At 34.6% G+C, this 24,533-nt stretch overlaps 1 protein-coding gene across 6 annotated transcripts in view; it reads right to left on the reverse strand.

Annotated features, from left to right (window-relative positions):
- Positions 1-24,533, reverse strand: part of CNTN1 (contactin 1) — a 372,749-nt gene that overhangs the window by 140,951 nt on the left and 207,265 nt on the right. For all 6 annotated transcript variants that reach the window (XM_017530373.2, XM_037739053.1, XM_017530379.2 and 3 more), the window contains 4 exons: positions 12,205-12,338; positions 10,661-10,693; positions 3,810-3,942; positions 164-336 (listed from right to left, as the gene is read on the reverse strand). In XM_017530373.2, the coding sequence (XP_017385862.1) occupies positions 164-336; positions 3,810-3,942; positions 10,661-10,693; positions 12,205-12,265 (400 nt within the window). In that variant the 5' untranslated portion in view covers positions 12,266-12,338. The remainder of the gene's footprint in view (positions 1-163; positions 337-3,809; positions 3,943-10,660; positions 10,694-12,204; positions 12,339-24,533) is intronic.

Raw genomic sequence — 24,533 nt, forward strand, 5'->3', positions numbered from 1 at the left:
TGCCGTGGGCACTTTGTTGTCTCCATCACACAATTAGGTCCACTCATCTTGTATGATGCACCTCATCTGTGATGCCTTCCTCTCACTATCCTTTCTTGATTTTTCTTCTTGCTGAACTCACCTAAATACACTTACCATTTTTAAAAAGTTACAGTTTACTTACATCCAAAACTCAGGGTTGCTTCAGTGCTTCTGACCATCCCATAGCTATTGGATGCTAAACAGTAGTAGATTCCAGCATCTTTCTGTTTGTCAGGGTTGTTGATAACAAGGTTTCCTCCTACCATACTGTATCGATCACTGGTCAGATCAACGTCCCCATTATTCATTCTCCATCTATGAGAAAAAGATATAAAGGTCAATCTCGGGTCATGAGACCTGGAAGCTGTACGCGGCTAACAAAGTTCTTAAATAATCTGGGTACAGCTCAGGGTAAATTCAGACAATAAGAAATATGATTCAGATGGTATTTCTTTGTACTCTACAATTCAGAGTCTCTAGGATCATAATTCGTAATTTAGCTCAGGTACAGACAGGTAAACGTCAAAGTACATACATATTTTGTCTTTTTTTTCATGAGGTATCCAAGTAACAAATATTTTGTTCAGTTTTTCTCCATAAATTGATTTCTTGGCAGCTATACATTGGACATAATTGACAGTCATCTATGTACCAGTTAGATTCATATATATGCAGATATGCTGCATAAAATAATAAAAGTATTGTTCTACCAAAAATAAAATATAAAATATCAATATCTGACTCTAAATTTCAAAGTAATTTTTCAATAAAACAAACTAATTGACATTGGGGTTTGCTCAGTAAGTGGCAATTCTGACCACTAGAGGTCAGTCACACAATTTGTAAATTATAAAAATTAGTTGTGTTTTAAAAAATTTATTCCAAGCCACAAATATACCAGTAAAACTAGATCTTCCTCAGCCTAGAGCTAGTGGTCACTTATGTCTTTTCTCAAAACTTAAAGATTACTTTTAATAAAGTAGAAAAGAAAAACAATTCTTTTTCCATCCTACCACATAATTTCATAACAATATAAGACAGGTTGCAGGTAATCAGAGCATTAATTGATAGGGATAGTGTTATAACTAAATTGACTGGAAACAGGAATCTAAATTTCTGATGGATAATGAAAAGAATGCATGTAGAAAATAGTTCTCAACTAAAAGAACCAACTGTATAATTTTATCAGGGTTTATCCTTTAAAGTTCCATGTCCTCAGGAAAGTCATACGTCTAGAGCTGTGGTCAAATCGCTGAAATAGTAGTGGCTGGTGACCACATCGCTCATTTCCTGGCCACTTCTAATTAGAGTAATAATCATACCCAAAGGGCCTAATTACTTTAGAATATCTGTTACAAAATCAAAGTTACTGGAACATTATTAGTTACAATTTTTGCAGTATAGGAAATAATTCAAAAGCAAGCATAGGGAACTGTGATTTTGCATTTTTAAAAATTACTAAATTCCAACCCAATGAATAAAGCCTTCCTCTGTCCTCAGGTGATGGCAATATTGTCCCTGCCTGAACCATCCAGTGTTAAGTTGCTCAGCTCTTGTCAAGACAGTGTGTTTCTTTGTTGGGCAGCTCCAATTTTTGTAATTTTTGCCCTCATTATGTTGGTTCCAAATTTTTGTTTACTGTCTTAACTTCCTCCACATGGATCTGACTATGCTTATGACATCATACCAGGATTACCTTTTTCTGTGTTTGAGGAGTTTCACTGGTCTAGCTTCAGAAACATACACTATTGCTATAATTTCTTTTAGTAATTTTTTTTTTATTGTAGTGCTTATTTCTTTGGGGATGGGGGCAAGATAATGAAAGCCGCAAGGCTTGTAAGTTGGAAGTAAAGTACCCCGTTGTACCTCTCAGGATGTTGCTATGAATAACAAGTTGTCACAGAACATGGTACAAATATAAAACTACTATATGAATGAAAAATTGGATGATTAACAAAGTTAGTATAATTTGGCCTGAAATTAAGTACATTTTAAAAACTTTAAACGTTCTTTTCCATCAAAGTAGTTGCATCATGAGCTGATTTTTTTTCTCTTCTTTCATTTTTCCCCAACAAAAGGAGATTGCCTTCATAACGAGATTAAACATCTATCTGTCTTCTCCAGTTATCTCTATTAATGTATGGATAACCAGGTCAAACTCAAAGAGGAAATTTCAGTGCTGGGTGCAACCTGTGAGAGGCAGTTGGTGACTTACTGGGCAAGCAAAGCTTTGGTTCTTATCGTGCCTGTGGGTTGGGATGATGGGGGCAGCAAGGAGAAGCATAGCCTTTTCATGTTTCTAGAACATTATCTAAGAGCAACCCTCTCTTCTGGTTGCCTCCATTCCAGCCTAGAGATTGATTTTCTAAGGTCCCTTGTATGAATGTTAACAACGGAGTATTACGCAATAAGTGTCGCTGAAAGAGCTTTTGGGATTTTATCAATCTATCTAGGTAGATAAATACTGAAAAAATTGCATACTTCTTCAGAAGTCCTAAAACCTGTGTTTCAGTCCCTGATTTGTGTTTTACTAGTTCTTGAGCAGGCAAATTTACTTACTAAGGATTCAACTTCCTCTCCGGTAAGATTTTCTTGGATTGGATCTCCTCTACAGATCTTATTAGTTCTATTATCCCATGTCAGTGACAAATAGGCTCTCATTATATATGGCTTAAGGGTGGAAATAAGTCTAGCCCATCAAATATTTTCAGTACAAATGTATTATTTATAATTTATAAAATACCTACTTATATTGTACTCCCATGCATGAAATTGAAACAATAAAAATAATTTCAATGGGATGGTGATTTTGTATCTGAGTTCATATTTTATCTTAAGAATAATTTTGTAATTATAACCAAAGGCAAGAAAAACCTGAGTGCAGTTATCAGATGGGTGGAAGGGGATATTATCTTTAATAAGAACTTTTTATAATAATAGAAAGTTACTTTCCTACCCAGGAAAAAATATTAAAATTAACTTTGTTGAGTGACAACCTTCAATTAAGTCAGGTGACATTAACACACTACAGCCCCCAATTTCTCTATCAGTCTCTTGTTTTGTCTTCATGGAATCATCGCACAGGTGAAATTCAAATCCATTGGCATTTAGTTGATTTTTGCATCTCATTCTTTGCATCAAACGAGAAACTGTTAGTATAATTTTCTGACCCATCTGAAGCAGGAAAATTCATTGTTGCTTTTTATAAAGTTGTTTTTGATAGCATACATATGTAACCCAGAAAAACAGAAATAGGTATGTTTATACAGAGTTTCCTATAGATAGAGACATTTAAGAAATTTGCTGTGTTGGATGTAATATAGATATGAGACTGTTGAAAAAGATGGTGCTTTCTACAGTTATTTGTTCAAGATCTTTATGTGTACTTAATATAAAAATGTATCCATATCTATAGGTATGAGTTATCCAGGCCAATGCATACAAAAACATTTTATCCTCAAATCTGTATATTTAAATTATGCATAATTTGATGTAACCATTTGTAGGCTTAAAAACATGATTTCCATTATACAATTTGTAAGTGGATAATGTCAAATGCCAGTAGCATTATCTGTGCAGAGAACAGTAAGTGAATTATTTGCATATATTTAAGAAAACCTGCTATTTGAGCATTAGACAACTTCTTAAATAGCTTGTATGCCAATATTATTGTTAATGTCCATGGAATTTGTAGAAAGCACTATATTGTATCTTTACAAGTTCATACATGCTGATCTGTGATCATTACTCTGACACTCCATTCTGAAAAGAGCAGTGAGGTACATTACTTGTAAACCGGGAATGGGCTGGCTCGTGCCCGACAGTTGAGTGAGACTTTTCCTTCCAGTGATTCCTCTGGATAAATGGTATTGATTGGCTGCTCTTCAAAAATTGGTCCAAATCCTTTGTCTTCCTCAGAAACTGCAAGAAAAATAACATTGTTTTACATTGTGCTGCTTTATAAGTTAAAGAAAGTTTGAGAACATTGGAAAAACATTTGAAGAAAATCAGAAACAGACTCACCATTTTAATTCAAAACAAAGATATCTGCCCCCATAATACTGAGCCAAACATTAGGTTCTTCATTTAAAATTATTTTCTGCACATCTCCGGTCATTTCTATGTGTTACCAAACTTAAGTACTTACCGCCTCCCCAAGCAAGCTATATTTTCATGCCCCTGAGCCTCTGCATATGCTTTTTGTCTTCCTAGAATCATCATTCTGCTTTTCTCGTCCTATTAAAATTTGCATGATCCTTTGTGACCTAGCCATAGTTAGTTCCATCAGGAAGCCAAAACCTCTCATCTCTCCTGGCTTTTATTGGTCCTCAAAATTTTGAGTTCCTGTAGCTCCCCATATAGGTTATGGTACCTAATACACATGCTATGATTCTTGGTGCAACTTTCTGTTCTGCTAGATTGCAAATGCTTGAGAACACATGGTTATGTCTTTCATCTGTGTACATCATTCTCCTGGGTAGCTGTCTGGCTGTCTGGAAAACAATAGGAATCTAATGAGTTTTGAACAAGAGTCTGAATGAAAAGGAGAGCTTCTTGATTTGGGGGAAATGAGTCTCTTTTCTTAGCAAGATTTCTCATTTTTTTTTTTTCTAAATATGTGACTAGCATTGGCACTCAGCAACACGTAGTACAATCAATCAATAAATTACATGGATAGTGGATCTGAGCAACTAGTTTAAAATTTATCACAAACAGCTGTGTTGAGAAACAGTTGATCCTGGTGGTTTATTCTCTCTGGAAGGGAAGAGTGACACCTCACAGCAGGATGAGGAGAAGAAAATCACTCACATGAACTACTGTGGCAGCATTTACAGAGCATAGTGCAAAACCATATGCTTCAAATGAATTAATGATCTGTGTGGCTAGAAAGAATGAATATTCTTACGGGTCACTGGAATGTCTCTGCCTGATCGAAGCCATGATTCACTCCTCTAGTTTATTTTTTGAGAGAGAGGTAAAGGCAATGGCAACAGGCATTTTATCTTCTCTAACACTAAACTTGAAGATGAGAGCTCTGTTACAGCTTCCTTTTGAACAAATAGTTTCGTTTTGTCATTTAAATCTTGCCACAGTACCATTATTAGTGTGCCTTTGGACAAATTATTTAACCTCTTCAAGGCTCAATATCACTCTTTATAAAAAGGGGATAATAAAATCTACCTGATAAGGTTATTATCAGAATTATTTTGAAATAATTCATGGACGATCGCAGTGTACCTGGCTTATAGTCAGCAATGAATAAATGCTAATTTTGAAAACATTCTCATAAATTTGTCAATCTCTTTGAAATTTAGTTTATGTTTCTTATGTATATAAACTATGTGACTAATCATGAAGCTTCTAAAAACAAGAAGCCAAATTTTCACTCTTGTAGCTCTGGTGCTATTAGCACTGTGTTGTTTGGGACACTCAGTATATTTTTGTTGTACATGTACATGGCTACTAAATCCTCAAGTTAGTTTCTCCCCACTCCCTCCAGGTATGAAGAATTAATCTCTCTAATTAATAAGTTAATCCAAAGTGTTTCAAAGGGAACTGCCTCGTTCTTGGTTGAAATTTGCTGAAACTTTTATTCAATAGTTTATAGACATCAGACACATTCCACAACCATAATCCCATTTCAGATAGGAGATAAATAGCTGGATCAGAATCAGAAGAATGAGAGAAACTAAGACTTGTCTTCTGCAATGAACTTTTCTAGTTATTGTCTTATGCAAGCAATTTGTTTTACAGGGCCAGGACATTCAGGCATATGTCCTAAGGACTCCATGTGCCTACCACATTTATTATTAAGATTACAGATATGAGGTATTCACAGAGATGCTCTCTGCTAATAATTTTGGAAGTTGTATTCTAGGTTGTCTCTAGTTTCATATCCTTCTTGAGGTTGTAAAAGCCATAAATGCATATAATATTTTCTGCTTCACTTCTAATACTTTTCCTGATGATGCCTGATATCTTCTGCCTATTCAGGCTATAACAGCACAGCAGGGAAAAAATGAGAAATGAGTCCTGAATCCCTGATGACTAAAGACTTTTGTTTTTTATGGAATGTTTGGATTTTCTGACTTCTGAAGGAAATGACCTTGTGCTTATCTATGATAAAAATCATATGCTATTTTTCTTCTCAGTTTGACAATTTCACAAGCTTTTCCTTGACTCTTTCCCAATTGCATAGGTTTTCTGACTGGAGCAATTTAGGAACACCTGCCAATTTGAAGATCTAGTTGTTTCTTCTCAGTGCATATAAAAATGCTTAAAAAGTAGAGAAGGGTACTTTTCAATATATCTAGATTCTCTTCTTGAAGGTAAGATAATTTCTATTCCCACTAGAATCCTTGATAAATAATGACTTTAGTGTGAATTATTTTAAAACTATTTTAAATCTAAGTTCATAAAGATTTAGAAAACTAAAAATAAATATTGCTTAGGGGATTGGAAAGTTCATAAAGATCTTCTAAGTACTTTGGTACTTATGCGACAAGCCTGGTGATGATGTCAATGTTCTTATTACCAATGGAGAAGGCTATCCATTTAAGGAGATTTAAGGAGAAATGAATGCAGATGCAAGTATGCAGATACTTTAAACATAAGACCACAGATATACACTGGATTGGATCTTGAGTTTCTACTTCTTACAACAGTGTTAGCATAGAAATTTCAGATGGTCATATTGGGGGCTACAATTTGATGCACTATAGATGTTAGTTGTCCTTGATTCTGACTTTGGGTACTCAATAAGCTTTTAGACACAACACCAAAAGCATTATCTATAAAAGAAAAAAAAAGATTAAGTTGGATTTTCTTAAAATCAAAAGATCTGCTCTGTGAAAAACATTGTTGAGAGAATCTCAGGTCTTCAGGGTTAAGGATTTTTCTTTGAACCTTCTCCAACTTGCATCCTATATGCAGCATACTTGAAAGATTTTTTTAGAAACTAAATATCTGTCTCATTTAATAATGGGGAATACAGTAGTGATTAAATCTGACTTCCTAAAATATGAACTCATCTCAAGAGGTACAGGCTTACATTAATAAAGACAGATTACACAATCGTATTTCTAATGTAGAGACAGACAGCCCTGGCCTGTCTAGTGTCTGCTTCTAATGTGGCTTCTAGAAGTGCCATTATATGGAGGGTCATCATCCAGATTTCTAAATTTAATTTATAATTTTATTTGCTTCCTTTAAATAAGCTTTTATCTTTTGAAGTAAGGTGAGTTATGGTCATTCAGAATTGCTTTGATTATTGAAAGTACTGCTTGGCACCTTCAAATACAATAAATACAGATTCACATGAGCATATTGCTATGTAAAGATTAGTATATTTTCATATTTTAATAAAATGAATAGTCTTAAATATTTCTTTTGATAATGTGTCCTTTCATTTACTCTATATGCGTTTGAGATAAAAGTTGGTCAGCTTTTAGAGAACTGAGAATATGTTTTAAGTAGCTTTTGCATCTTAATAATATGTATTTTTAAAAAAGTAAAAGGTGCTAGCAATGAAAATTTTCATTGAAAATTGTAGAATGGCACATACAAATAATGATGAGGCTATACGTATCGGGTTATACTGAGTGTGTATATAGGATTATTTCTATACGTAAGGAATGAACAAACCCTCAAAGGGGATATACAAATATTTAACAATTTTGGAGTGAATTTTTATAGGCCTAACTGGATAATATTGGTACCTTGTGCTACTTTTTTTTCTCAATTAAAATATTTTTCACAAATTATATGTATATATTTCCCAATACTCCACTTATATTTGACCTTTATAGGAACAGACAATGCAAGCTTCCAGGGATTAAAATAAGAAGCTAATCTCCAAGAAAATACTGAAATTATTTTTCACATTGAGAAAATATTACAGTTAAGATATTTCCCTTTGCCCTTTCCAAGAACAAAAAGCAGAATAGGACATACTTCATATCGCATTAATTTTTCTATTAAGTATTTTGTTTTATAACTATATGCTTCTTTTCTAAGCTTTTTAGCTTGAATCACATAATGTATTCCATTTGATGGCTTAGCAATTACTGTATATAGTTTATTTTAGGAACATATTTGGGCCCTTGAAAGAAAAACTACCCAAAGCAAGCATGTGTATTGCATTGCCAGGTTCAGTATAAACCTCTTGACTAGGATCCTCATGTTCCCCCTGCAGACTGTACCTGAGTTTATTGCCATGCTAGCTCATCTAGAGTGCTCAGATCTAGGGAAAAGGACTTTCAGGGATATTAAATTCAAGGCTCAGCAAAGGATCCAGTAATGTAAGCATTATGTTCTCAGCCTACCGAAAATACTGTCATCTATTGATTTTTTTATAGCTATGGAAACACTTAGATGACAAATTTTGATGCTTTGGAAGTATTATGGGGGTAAAAGGCCTAAGAAACAAACCACAGATAAAGATTGTGTTTTTAAAAACTAGAATTATTTTTTAAATACATTTCTTCTTTTAATAGATAGATTCTTCTTAAAAGGAACACAAAGTTATAGGTGACCTCTCAAGCTAATTGAGGCTTTAACACTTCACATCTCTGTTTTGATCTGCTCTTAATGTAAATTCATTTTATTTCCTACCTGATAGTGTGAGTATCATAAATCTATTACAGATGTAAGTACATTTCTTAAATGTGATCAAAAAGATTAACATAGAAATAAATAATGTATGAATATCTGCAGTCATATTTACTAATGCAAATGACAGGCAGAAGCTACTGCTCTTTCATTCTCACTTTCACCATTAATATAACCAGTCAATTACATGATCTCAAACAGGATTACTTCACCTATCACTATGTGGAGAGTCTCCACTGTACTGTTGTTATTTCTGGAAATTGAAAGTAAAATTATAACTTGTGCTTCAGAGGTATTTTTATTTATTTTATATACTTTTTGAGACAAACTCCACTTCCCATTCTATTTCACCTCAATCTTTTAGTTGGTAAACACAATTTTATTTATGATATAGTAAATATGTTATAAGAATTTTCCTTGGAAAAATCTGTTAGAAAAAAGTGATGACATCAAAATTTAAAGAGACTAAGATGGAAATTTTTACCACATTTACAATATTACAGTGATTATTGGTTGGGGAGTGGTTTAAGCTCTCTTGAAACTCTCTAAAAGAGTTAATATTTAAACTGCCACAAAGCATCCTTCTCCCACATAGTACAGCTTCCTGTCTTCACTACCACCCATTTCCTGCTGGTAAGAGAAGATGGGCTTAGCCTTTAAATACACTGGTGCCCCAATTTTTTAGGGTCATGGGTAATAGGTAACATTGCAGTACTTTTCCATAACTAAACAGAAAGAGTAAGGAGTTGGTCTCAAAAACTTGTAGAAATATAGTTATTAGAATAAAGCATAGGGCAGAAAAGTTAAGTGAACTAAATTCTCCTTGCTTGGCTTTACCTGCCCGAAGGGAGCCTGTCACATACCTCTAGAGCAACCACTTCCTTGTCCTGTGACCCACCTCTGAAGCATCTAGACTCTGTTTTACATACCTGGCTGGGCATCTTCTGACACCTATCTCATATCTGACTACATCCTAATAAGTCTCACGAGATCCGATGGCTTCATCAGGGGTTTTCACTTTTGCTTCTTCCTCATTTTTCTCTTGCTGCTGCCATGTAAGAAGTACCTTTCACCTCCTGCCATGATTCTGAGGCCTACCCAGCCATGTATAACTGTATGTCCAATTAGACCTCTTTTTCTTCCCAGTCTCGGGTATGTCTTCTTCAGCATCATGAAAATGGACTAATACAATAGGTATCCTTGATTTGGCATGCAAGTTCTAGCATGGGTTGTTCAGTGATTCTTCATGATTTTTCATTTTCCTACCATTATGCAGTGGCTTTTATAAGTTACTAGTGTTATTATACTCATGGAGCATCTACTTGCCAGTCATTATGCTAGAAGTCATCACTGCAATTCATTTTTTAGTCCTCACAACAATGTTGTGATTTTTACACATTGGAAAGCTGAGGCTCATAGAAGTTATATAATTTACACAAGATAATAAGATCAGCTAGTGAGTATGGAGCTGAAAATGCAAATTCAGGTCATCTTACTCCAGACCCTGTATTTTTTTTTTCCCATATACCATGCTGATTTTATTTCTGCAAGATCTGTTTGGTAGTTGAAGTAGGATCTAAATTAGAAGGATTATTAAACAATAAATTTTACAATATCTGTGGACTTTTAATTGAACTGAATCTTAAGATTCCAAGTTCACTAACTTTAGTTATCTCCCTTGCAACAAAGCAAGAGGCTTTCAAAAATAAGTTCAATGCTCACAAATTTTAAAATACTGCTTCCAAGTTTAGTGGCATAGCACTGTTACAAAGCATGCAGGAAAAAATGCCAGCCACATTTAATCTTTTCCATTTGCTACAATCCTCTAATAGCATATTTGTTTATGATGTATCCACTCATTCAACAAACAATTTGCTTATAATCTCAGAAAGATCACCTTACACAATTTCACAGTAATCTAATATTAACCATTTGCCTTAAATTTAGAGAGTTAATGGCTTAAAGCAGAGATAAAATATGATTCAATAGAGAAAAGATGTTTACAAGATTTACTCTTTGGTCAACTTACCTCCATGACCATATCTTCTGAACCATGTAAACTCTAAAAATGAAAGAAAAAACATTTTTAATCCTGAAGCAATTATTTAAATTGTGGTTTCAAACATTACTTGAATAGCTGAGATGCTAGGCAATGGAATGAGAGTAGTGGTCCTTTACTATAAAGGTTGAAGTATCTTCACATCTGTGCGTATATTTATTTCTTAAATTTACATTTATAGTTGTAGCACCAAAATTTGCAGTTAATTAGTATGAATTTTCAGTACTAATTTTTGTTTTATTTTATTCATAAAAATAAGACTTCACTCAATGACTTCACCAAATTTTTTCTTTCTTGTGTTTACATTATATATGTGTAAATATATTACGCATATGATTACATATATGTATGTGGGTATGTGTGCATAATTACTATGGTTATAAAGTATATATTTATCAATGTCATTAAAATCCTTAAGTACTAATGAAATGGTCTTTTCTGAGCTTTGGAGTCAGCGTAATAAAAACTATTCCCCAAAATAAAACAATGCTTTTCATGTTCTTAATAATGATGTCCTTCAGATTAATCATTTTAGTTATTAATCATAAAAGGATGAAGACCATTTATGTCTGAACAAAACACTCAAAAATTACCTATTGATTTAGATCATTGTTAGAATTCAATTTTTCTTATACTTTCATGATAATGACCTAGCTCAATAAGTACTTGTTGGGTGACTATATCAATTTTTCAGATAAAGATATGATGTGCCTCTCATTGTACAAAATAGGTCTGAATGCTTCACACTTGCCTTTGAAAGACAGAAATGTAATATTTCTTTGTCCTAAAACTAATATACTCTCAAAATTGTTTTACGGTCTTATGTCCCTATGCCCATTGCAGATTATTTTAATCATTTTTAAATTATATTGATCTAATTGGTAAAAGAGTTATAAGATTCAATAGTGTGTTACATCTACCTAGAGCTCTCAAGAAGTGATTATTAATTTTCAGAAATTTTGTGCATCACTTGTTAAACATAGCCAGTATTAAAAATTAATTTACAAACACATCAATTATGTTAAGAGTAAAGGGAACAAATACTTAAAACCCATTACCTTCTACCTCTCTTTTTTTGTTTTTTTGTTGTTGTTGTTGTTATTTTTTACTATATGCCATTGTGGTTATTTATAGCTGGATGGTGAAAATATTACAGACTGGTGAGCTGTTGTACATCTTTTTCAGCTCCACATTAATGATGTCAAGTTCAAATTAGCCACAGTAGGAGAATTAACTCCTCAGGAATAGACAAATGCTACACTCCAGGGGCCTCCCCAGAGATCTAGATCTTAAATATTCACCAGCACATTATTATCCAAGATTGATGAAGTTCTGTGAAATCTTAATTGAAATTAAAAAGAAAATAAGGTCAGCCTAAATACATATATATCTACTTGTCTGACCCAGCTATCAAAAGAAAATGTTTACTTCATACAACACATTTAATAAAATAAACACACATTATCAATTATGTTGACATAATATATGTAGAATATACAAAGGATATTTCTTACCTGCTAGACAGGTAGTAATAGATATTATCACAAGATGACTGACCAGCAACCACATTTTCATCTTGTATTCAGTAGTTCAGTTCAATTTTCCAAAAAAGAATTTAGCTTTATGGTAGTTGGATAATATTAAACACCTGCATCAAGAAAGAAAACAAGAAGCAAAGAAATGGAGGAAGAGGGGAAAGAAGGAGAGAGGAGGAGAAGAGAGGAAAAGAAAGAAAGGGAAGGAAAGGGAAAATGTTCATCATTTGAGGAAAACATTATTAACATTTGATTTTACGCTTTTTGTTTGTAGAATAAGTTTTCATTTATTTAAATATATTTGTAAACACCATGTTTTGAAAAGAGTAGAGTCAGTATCAGAAGACTTCAGCTGACATCCTAGTATTGACACAATACAATCATGAGCGTCACTCAATCTGTGTTTGGGTTTGTTTTCGTCTTTAACCATTGAGTATAATAATCCTTTTCTAAAAATAGCACAGTTATAAACATTTTGATATAAGTCACTTAATTGAAGGTTACATTTAATCGAAGGCCTGGCGGAAAATTCTATTGAAGTTACATTGGTATAAGAGCTTGTAAACTCACAGACATTACACAAGGGTGATAATGTTAGCATTTTCTGTTGGTGGCTTGTGGAAAATTTTTGCCAGACATGCTAATTTTAAATGTTAAAATATATTAACTAATAAAATATTCATTCATCCTCATTCCTTTTACTTCTTTCATTTATTCATCCAACAAAAAGCAAATAATCATTCCTTGCATGTCAACAAGGGACAATCAAGGTTTTGTGGGGCCAAAATTGTCCATTCGGGGAGCCTTCTTTAAGGACAAGAAGAAAATAAAATTACTAATATAAATGAAACTACAAAGCCATGTAGGAGTCTAATTAAACCCTCTTTTACAAATTTTGCAATAATGTATGACCATATGATTACATTGCTAAGGTTTCACCCAGGACCCTGGAATAGCCTCATGCAGGTGAAGGGCCTTGCAACTTATGTTTCATTATCTCCGTGGTAAAACCCACCACTGTGACTAAGCATGTACCTACGAAGACTCAAACAAGAAAGACATAGATTGTTTGCTCTTAAGAAGTTCATAGAAAAAAAAAATGCACAGATATGTGAACAAGCCAGCGAAATGACATAGTTGCATGGACCTGTATGCTATTAAATGTGAAAAAAGTGTTAATCTTTTTCATTGAAACCATGGGAAATGCAGCGTGGTGGGAACAGGCCTGCCTGCGGTAGGCAGGGCATTATACAGGAGTGTAGCATTCTTAGATTTGAGTCATTTGGTGACTTCCTGCCTCAACCACCTCTTATTGGAGCACCTTAAGAATGACATGGCCCAGGGCATTAGAAAGAACACTCTTCAATAATGACACAATAGGAGTTTCATCTTGAAAAGACATTTAATCGTGCTTTAAAAGAACATATAATAGCATAATTGAAGTTTCATGACATGGAGTTGAGCAAAAACATAAATTAAAATAGAGCATGGGCTGGGTGTGGTGGCTCATGCCTGTAATCCTAGCACTTTGGGAGGCTGAGGCAGGCAGATCACCTGAGGTCAAGAGTTCGAGACCAGACTAACCAACACGGTGAAACCTCCATCTCTACATACAAAATTAGCCGAGCGTGGTGGCACATGCCTGTATCCCAGCTACTTGGGAGGCTGAGGCAGGAGAATCACTTCAACCAGTAAAGTGAAGGTTGCAGTGAGCCGAGATCATTGTGGCACTGCACTCCAGCTTGGGCAACAAGAGCGAAACTCTGTCTCAAAAAATATATATACAGAGAGAACATGAAAACAATTCTGAAGGGAAAACACATAATGCTGTAGTATTAAATGTATAAATATATTCAAACATTATTTAAAATGGCAACATTAAAATCCTACAGATTGCTTGCCTCATACTATTATATGAAAGAAAAATATGGGAGTCTTTATTTTTTAATGGATTTTGAGAACACATATACTCCCTGATTTGCAAGAATCTTAGCACTGGCAGAGGCTGGACAAAATTTTTACCTGGCCCCTGGTAATATAGGGACCAAGATAAACATATTTTTTATTTTAATATATATAAGCCTGAAATTTTAAATGTTTATTAATTTCCTAGGCAGAATTGGGCAGAGAGGAAAATAGTTTAATAGAGGTGAAGAATGAAAAACAATTCTTTTAGAGGACAGTAATATCAATTACATGATCTGTGGAAAGATTTTTAGCTTTTTATTTTGATTGTGCATCACATGATTGTTATCTAAATATGGATCTAAGTGAAAATGTCAGAAATGTGTACACATTGGTTTTACCTGTCTAAACTTCTGTCACAACATGTGTATTTGATCATTTTTTTGTACTGATAGTTTCTAATTCTTCTCATTGGATTATGCATACAAAATGAGATGAGTTCTTTTAAAGAAGAGAAAGTTAGTAAAAGCAAACACATTAAAATGCCAAAACTTTAATGCCAATCCAGGAATTCACTGTAAAAATTAATTTAGATAATATATTATTTTTAATTTTAGTTTTATTATTACATAAATTCTATTATGTAAACTAGGCATGTTGGCACATGTTCCCATATTCTGTGGTTCCCATAGTTTGTGTAATAATAAATTCTGATTTGTGTAATAATAAACTGTTATAATTTGCAAATTCTAAATGTTTCCCACAGATATTCACATTTAAGAGCAAGAAATGCTGCTGCAGTGTTGGTATTGAGGGGCGAGGAAGCAGCACTGACCAATAAAAAAAAAAAAAAATGTAAATAAAGGCGAAGAATTAAGATCAATTTCTGTGAAAGTTTGCTTCTGATTTTTCCTTTTGATAGAGTACATCAGTGATATTTTGGTCTATTTACCCACGAACTTTATAGATAATCTGGAAAAGAAGTAGGATAAGCCAAAAGAAGGATTAGTTGTGTCCACATACAGCAAGAGATCTCAGTAAATTGTAAATAAAATACAGAAAACTTTTCTAGGGCTAGAATCTAATTTACCAGTTTCTTCTCAATAATGACCACAGAATATAGGAGCATGTGCCAACATGCATAGTTAAATGAGTACAAGGGAAGTCAGCCAGATCTTGTCTGAATTTTGCCTCAACCACTCTTTAGCTTGCAAGTTTGTGCAAGTTACTTATCCTCTGAACCTAATTTTCTTTATCTTTTAATAGGGAAAAAATACCTATTGCGTAGCACTATTGCCAGGTTTGCATAAAGTTGTTCATGCAAAATGCTGACTGTGAAAGTATTCAATAATCATTTATTATTCTATTAGACCATAAGCCAACCAGGACAGGGGATACATATCTTGTTCATTGTTGTGGCTCTTATGCCTGACACACAGAAGTCACTCGATATGGATTTATTGAATAAATGATGAAATGAATAGATCATGTACATAACTAATCCAACACACTTGCCATAAACAAAATGAACTTTAATTTTCTAAAATAAGAATTGGATTGGGTGCAGTGGCTCATGCCTGCAATCCCAGCAATTTGGGAGGGTGAGGTGGGTGGATCACTCCGAGGTCAGGGGTTCGAGACCAGCCTGGCCATATGATGAAACCCCGTCTCTACTAAAAATACAAAAAAATTAGCCAAGCATGGTGGCTCGTGACTGTAGCCCCAGCTACATGGGAGGCTGAGACAGGAGAATTGCTTGAAGCCAGGAGCTGGAGGTTTCAGTGGACAGAGATTGCACCACCGCACCCCAGCCTGGATGACAGAGTGAAACTCTGTCTCAAAGTAAAAAAAATAAAAGAAGAAGAAAGAATAGGATGATGACCATGGGTGATAAGAAATGTCTCTTCTGGGGCGTTGATTCTTGTTAGTGATTCCCGTAGTTTATAAATATACTCCAGAAAGGATATTTTAAGTATCAATATTTTAAAGTATTTTGAAATATGTGGTTTATTGGGCATTACTGGAAGTCTCTGTTTTCCAGTTTTGAATATGTATACTCTAATCAGAATGAAAAGTTATTTTCATTATTTTGAGCCTGTGTTACTCCATGCTATCTTTTCCTTCACTTCAAAATGTTGCCTCTTTCAGTAGGACAGCGAGATATCCCCCAGCAGCATGTAATTTATTTTCTGCAACGGGTGTCTTGCCTTTCGGATATAAAAGTGTCTTTCACATCTTGTTCACACATTTGTTTTCTGTTGGTGATCTGTTCTATTGTGTCACCAGTTATCCCATCATTTGTGACTCCCCCGATCACATCCCTCAGCAGCACAGTAGAGAAGGCACCAAGCTGAGCCCATTCCTGCTAATGTGGAAGAAACTGCTCTTATTACTTCTCTCTTAAGGCCATACCGCTTAATAATTCACAGCTAGCCCCCTGACCTCCATGGACCTGAAAGTGTTGCAAAAAATGAAGTGACAAAGTTAAAAAGCAACTCTGACAAACATGCGCCAATTGCAGGAGCAGACCTGTTTCTTCTCAACAACTGAAATAACAGAAGGACCAGAAGCAGGAACTGGGGGTGCATTCCTTTTCCAGAGGCCATGCTGTGCTGGCCAGCTCCCTGAGTATGTCAGCCTTCAGAGCCCTGTGACCTCTCACACACCCAGCCAGGCCTTATGCCAGGTACTGCTACTGCTGCTGCATCTCACAATCTGACACAGCTCTATGGGTCTCAATGACTGCTGGATAGCTGACATGGACTGGCACTCTGTTAATTTCCAGTAGGATTCACCTTCTGTTCTCCAACATCCTTTACTAAATCTCTTACACATATATTAAAACAACAGCACTTCACAATATAGTGAGGCAATGCAGTATGACGTATCTGCATCTTTCTTTCTCCTTCTCTCTTCCTCTACTTGTCATTATTCTTCCCTTTCCTTTCCCTTAGACAACACTGGGGTTTTCTCATTTGAGAAATCTGGGCTATATCTAGATAAGCATTTTTTCCACTGGATAGACCTCCATCTAGCTCTTGTCTTGTTTTATTCTGATGCTGGATAGTTCAAATAAATTATTGATAAATGCTTCAACAACACATTAGCAACTACTGTTTATAAAGAATTTAGTACTACTACAAAATCAAAGTGTGTTCCATCCAGGCAAATAAAACTAGTTTTCCATCGCACTGATGATGAGACAATCATTTACATTGACAGAGATCATCACATGAATATTGAAGAAATATTCATATATATCAGCAAGTAGTCACATCTACTTTTACAAAAAAAATTTTGGCACATCAGGCAAGAAATAAAATATGCCTTTGTCCTTTAATTGTAACACTATTTGAACCTCATGAAAGTTCATTTTTTTAAAAAAATATTTGACCTAAAATTTGATGTTGAACAACATTCACTAGAAAGTTCTATTTCCAAGAAATTATGAGAATCTTATTCAAATTAAGCCCATATTATTCTAAGCAAAAAGACACCAATATTTCCCACTCTACAATTCAAAATTGAGGGACATTTTCCTCTCAGGATTCATCTGAAATTCTGCCTCTGCTGCTCAAGTCCCTTAATCTTCTGAGGTGTCAGTATTTAAAATGAAGATCCAAGTTCCTACTAAGAGTATTATCGTGAGGTGTAGGTAATACATGTATGAGGATATGTGTGTGTATGGATGTAAAGCTCTACAACATATGTACATAAAAGTGAAGTGAAAAAAATGAAATTTTCTGGGAATAAAACTAGTTTTGAATTTTAAAAGTGCTACCGCTATTTTATTTATTTTTTTATTGTACTTTAGGTTCTGGGGTACATGTGCAGATCATGTGGGATTGTTGTATAGGTACATACATGGCAAGGTAGGTGGTTTGCTGCCTTCATCCCTTATCACCTATATCTTGTGTTTCTCTGCTTGTTACCCCTCCCTACCCTCCCCACCCCCTGCTGTCGCTCTCCTAGCCTCCCACAACTGACTGCAGTGTGTGATGCTCCCCTCCCTGAGTCCACGTGTTCTAATTGTTCAACAGCTGCCTATGAATGATAATATGCAGTGTTTGGTTTTCTGTTCTTGTGTCAGTTTGCTGAGATCATGGTTTCCAGATTCATTCATGTCCCTATGAAGGACACAAACTCATTGTTTTTTATGGCTGCTTAGTATTCCATGGTATATATGTGCCACATTTTCTTTATCTAGTCTATCGTTGATGGACATTTAGGTTAGTCTCCTGAGACTGATAAGCAACTTCGGCAAAATATCAGGATACAAAATCAATGTACAGAAATCAAAAGCATTTCTATACTCCAATAACAGACAAACAGAGAGCCAAATCAAAAGTGAACTCCCATTCACAATTGTTAAAAAGAGAATAAAATATCTAGGAATAAAACTAACAGAGGATGTAAAGGACCTCTTCAAGGAGAACTACAAACCAGTGCTCAATGAGATAAGAAAGGATGCAAAGAGATGGAAAAACATTCCATGCTCATGATTGGGGAGAATCAACATCATGAAAATGGCCATACTGCCCAAAGAAATTTACAGGTTCAACACTATCTCCATTAAGCTACCAATGACCTTCTTTACAGAACTGGAAAAAAACACTTCAAACTTCGTACGGAGCCAAAAGAGAGCCTGCATAGCCAAAACAATCCTAAGCAAAAAGAACAAAGCTGGAGGTATCATGCTGCCTGACTTCAAACTATACTACAAGGCCACAGTAATCAAAACAGCATGGTACTGGTACCAAAACAGAGACATAGACCAGTGGAACAGAACAGAAGCCTCAGAAGCAACACCACACATCTACAATCATCTGATCTTTGACAAACCTGAGAAAAACAAGCAATGGGGAAAGGATTCCCTGTTTAATAAATGGTGTTGGGAAAAGTGGCTAGCAATGTGCAGAAAGCAGAAACTGGACACCTTCCTGACACCTTACATTAAATTAACTCTGGATGGATTAAAGATCTAAACATAAGACCGAACACCAGAAAAACCCTAGAAGAAAACCTAGGCAAAACCATTCAGGCCATAGGCATAGGGAAGGACTTCATGACTAAAACACCAAAAGCAATGGCAACAAAAGCCAACGATAGACAAATGGGATCTAATTAAACCTCAGAGCTTCTGTACAGCAAAAGAAACAATCATTAGAGCACACCGGCACCAACAAAATGGGAAAAGATTTTTGCAATCTACCCATCTGAAAAAGGGCTAATATCCAGAATCTACAACGAACTAAAACAGAAAAAAAACAAACCCATTCAAAAGTGGGCAAAGCATATGAACAGATACTTTACAAAAGAAGACATACATGAGGCCAACAAACATGAAAAAATGCTCATCATCACTGGTCATTAGAGAAATGCAAATCAAAACTGAATTGAGATACCATCTCACACCAGTTAGAATGGCAATCATTAAAAAATCTGGAGACAACAGATGCTGGAGAGGATGTGGAGAAATAGGAACACTTTTACACTGTTGGTGGGACTGCAAATTAGTCCAGCCATTGTGGAAGAAAGTGTGGCAATTCCTCAAGGACCTAGAAATAGAAATACCATTTGACCCAGCAATCCCATTACTGGGTATATACCCAAAGAATTATAAATCGTTCTATTATAAAGACACAGGCACACATATGTTCATTGCAGCACTGTTCACAACAGCAAAGTGCTACCCCTTTAAAAGGGGATATTATACAATTAAATACATAGTTATTTAGGCACTTTCATATAAATACTATCTCTCTCCAATTAATTTTTGAATTATTAAAAACAATTTAAATATAGGTGATACAACTCCCTTTAACTGACTAATGGTATTTTTTAGATGTTCTTCTCCAGCCTCACACTGATTTCTTTAAACTCATCAACAAAAGTCTAACCATTTTCTACAAAGGCATTAACAAGGTTTAAACAGATTATTGCTGTGGTCAAAGACACTTCATAAAAATTTCTGAAGATCATACTGCTCTGAACCAAGGAATATAGTACCCACACAAGGAAAATAGTCGCTTTTCTGCTAATGATTATAAGCACTATCCTTCCTTTGCCAGAACAGAATATGTTGTTAAACGAGCAGGTAGAGCTGCATTAGTCTTCAGATGGTAACAGCCTTCGCCCCTGAAATAGCCTGCCACTCGAATGTGTGTGCCATATAAGTGAAAAAGGAGCCACACAACACATTCTAAAACATCTTATGAAATATAACATCTCCAGAGGGTCAAACATTCCAACCTTCACTTGGCACACTTACTACAATAATTCTTGAACTTTAGTATGCCTACAAATTACTTACAAATCTTTATTAAAATGCAGATACTTGAGCTCTTTCCACAGAAATTCTTATTATTCTTTTGATGTGCTCAGGAATCTGTCTAATTACCAAGTACACCCCAAATGCCCTGGACCACATTCTGGGAAACACTGACTTAGTGTTATGAAAAATACACTAATTGTAGAATATAAAACATCCTTTTTATGATCTAGATCAAGAACAGATTTTTAAATATCTTTTTAAAAAACTAATAAAAAATGGGGACTTTAAATCTGTCTAGAATAAAAGAATTCAAATCCTGGCTGTGTTACTAGCTGTGCATCTCTGGGCAATCTATATGATCCCTATTAACTCAGTACAGCTCTAGAAATGTGAGCGATTTGGTCAGGATCAGATAAGAAAATGTACAAGTTAGTGACTTGTAAGATTTTAAGCGAATATGCCTGTTACTTCCTTCTCTACTGCCTTTATGTATCTGGGGTTACTGTATCACCTTCAGTACTCCCATTCATTGCCTGGCTCCATTCAGTCTCTTCTATCCAGATTCTTCATGTAAATCATTGACAACAGAGAGGTTGTCAGTTTCACACCCCCTCATCCTTCCCAACTCCTACTAAAACCTACCCACCATGTTTTATCTTTCATTCAATACTCATTTAATATTTTAAGCAGCAGTTCTTTGCCAAATCTAAAATATGGCTTTGCCCTTGAGTAATAAACTGATTCTTATTAATGTACTGATGGGAAAAGGTTGAGTGGAATCTTGTAAATACATATGTGAATTCTAAATCTTGCTTGCTAAAATAGTACCTCTTTTGTTCATTAATTGAATCAGTAATTCTCAGAATTGCTGACAATCAAGAAACCACATCACCTGATTTGCTCATTATTACTATCTTTATTTTCCATTAGCATCTCATATTTTGTAATTCTAAGCAAAATAACTGTGTGGAGTTGGTACCCTATCTGTTCCATGGGCAGGATAGTTTGGAATCAGCAGGGCTTTTCTGCATTTTCTCAAACTTTATGAGGTACATACATACACACACTTCTAAAATGTAGGACAAAAATCTATGTGGGATTTCCTATTTTTGTTACCACCTAAAAATGATGGTTTCCTGAAATTCCAGGGAACATGCATGGCTGTAGCAGTTATAGTCCTGTGTGACACCATGGGCTTAAATTATCCCAGGAAAAAAATGTGCTATAAATATCACAAATGGAGTTCCACTATTTTTACATTCCTCTGCCTGCATTACATCATTTCAAAAATAAATGAGCAATTAATTTAATTATAAATCCAATTATCTAAAAATGTAAGCAGTCATTCTGTAAAATGTGTGCCTTGCTGTCAGCACTTAATTAACATCCACATCTGTGGATCAAAGCCTTAATATTTTACTCCTCAGCAGCCATTTCTAGAGATGGATTGACTTAAAGGGATTACACAGGTTGCTCAAATACAAATAGCTAGTAACGAGCAAGGGTTTGACATTTTCTATTCCATACAGATTTAAATCCCCTGTTATTTATTACTTAGTTTTAAAAAAAATACTTAGTATCTGTCTTTTCTTCAGATTATAAAAAAATAATATTTAGCATATTGAGTGATTAACATATTTTTTATAACAATAAGTCATTGTTTCCCAAATTGTGGTCCAAGGGCCACCGACATTAACAGCATTTGGCTTGTAATTGATAATAAGATAGATTTCTGAGCAACTCTCAAGAATAACTAGAATATCTGAACGAATAGTCGTAGTATCTGCATTTTAATCAAGTTTTCCAGGTAATTTGTGGACATACTAAAGTTCCAGAATTGTTGTGGTAAATGTGTTAAATGAAGGTTGGAATATTTTCATTGCTCAGAGAGAACAATGTATAGGTAACTACATGCATGCAAATGTGTTCTAGAGCCACATGTTCAGCCAATGCATCTCTAAAAATTAGAAGATGCATGAAATTTAATAGTCTGTTTCTTAAAACTATGTCTGTAGTATATTTTGTGTGGCATTTGGTCTACATGATAAATAAAGTTCTCTATATCTTTATCTGATTTACTTTGCCTTATCATAATGAACAAGGCATTTTGATGCATTGCTTTGACTAATATCTGGAAAGTTTCTGAATTTTATATGAGATATTCTTACTAGACTACAATGACCTGTATTTTAACTTCCATTGTTGCTCAATTACAATTCAAACTGATCTGAGATTGCTGGACTACTACAAAAGAAATTTGCTTTGTGATACCTATAAACCATATCTAAGGATCCAAAGTAGAATTTAATAAGTTTTTGAGAGCAGAAAAAATTCCTATGTCGGCAAGACAGAATGTCCAAAATCCTTTACCTTTTGCTCTCACATAGAAGCATAAAAGGATGAGATCTGTAAAGAAACAGTGCCAGATCCAAGAGCTCACTCAATGTACCCTGAGAGTTTTGAAGACTTCCTATGCTGTAATAGTTCCTTTGTATGGCTTTACTCCTCTATGGAGATGCCCACATCTAATAAAAAAAAAAAACCTTTATCAGTGCTACCACTGTGCTTTTTGAGGTTCCATTCTACGTCATTCTTCCTAATGCTGCTGCACAGGATTATGATGCTCAAGGCTGCTCCATGCTGCACAGTATCTGAATATCTTTGCTAAAATAGCAAGCATTTCTTCCACTTCACAAATCCAAACGTACACAAAACTTCTGAGTGTCTTCTGACTCAAGACCACCCATGAAGGAAGAATGAGACCGGTGACCTCATAACTCTTATTAGCTGCTGTTTGGGTTAAGCGATGTCAATATGGAAGGTACAATGCTCCTGGGAGCATGATGTAATCCTTGACATTCTGTTTTTTAGATAAAAACAGTCATTGAATGTAGGTCATTGTATCAGTACTTAAACTGATAAGTGATTCATACCTAAATTACTTAGGTCCTTATTACTAGAAAGAGCTTAAGAGAACTTTATGTTAAATTCACTTCAATTCAATTAAAACTATTCAAGTGTTTATATTTAAAACACATATAAGATAATCTCAATGAATTATTATGCAATTTAACCATGCAGACATCTGTTTTAATTGCATGCTGTTCAAAGACCAAGAAATGTATTACATTTTCTTTGAAGAATATAGAACAAAGTAATCCTATGAGGGTAGATGAGTGGTACTTTAAAATTATTTATTGATTTGTTCCATACATATTTCCAAAGTATCTATGATGTCCAGACATTTTGTAGCAGTAGCATAAGTACTGGTAAACCAAAGATATTTATTCAGGGAGGGAATTTCTAAATTATAAGCTCCTCAACAGCAGATTGTCTTATTCCTTTTTCTATAACCCCAAATTACCTAAGGTGATACCTAACACATCAAAGATACCCAATTAAAATCTGTTGACTATGTTTATTGAGAAATTACTAAAAACAAATTACTGTTCCATATTTGGCAAGCAGATCCAGGAGGAAGTAGCAAAATAGAAAGGAGGAAAATAAAGGTCAAATTCAGAGACTCTGCAAGAATAAGCATGGCCAAGGCATATACTCATGGGAATATGTGAGAAAGAGAACTATGGTAAAATCATGCCACCTTAAATACCATGTGTTGAACTTTTTGTTGATTTCACAGAGAGTTGTTGAATAGTTCTACAAGAAAATATAATCATAGTGTTTAATCCTAAGTCCTTTGGTTTATGAAGATTCCTTTTAAAGGCTTCATTACCAGAACAGATATTGGGAAAATTCCCTGACTACCTCAACCTAGTGCCCCCAAAGCATTGAGGTTTCAGACTTATATTCACAACATGGTCTTGGGTTATACAGAGAGCTTTGTTCCTTTTTATTCAAATTTATATCAAATATTAATTACTTTGTCAGTAGGGCAAGGGTAAATACATGTCTCCAGTTATATGAAATTACAGAAAGAGATGTATATTATACAAAAACTGGTATCTAAAGGAAAGTGATTCTATACATTCTGATATCTTTAACTATTCTCTCTGAATGTAAGCAGCTATTTCTTTGTATCTAAATCCAAGTCTTATCAATCAACAAATACTCTTGAGTACCTACTATATGAAATGCTTTGTACAAGTTCCAATTAGTAATAGCAAAAGCA

The sequence above is a fragment of the Cebus imitator genome, unplaced genomic scaffold (genome assembly GCF_001604975.1).
Source record: "Cebus imitator isolate Cc_AM_T3 unplaced genomic scaffold, Cebus_imitator-1.0 Scaffold2, whole genome shotgun sequence".
Taxonomy (NCBI): domain Eukaryota; kingdom Metazoa; phylum Chordata; class Mammalia; order Primates; family Cebidae; genus Cebus; species Cebus imitator.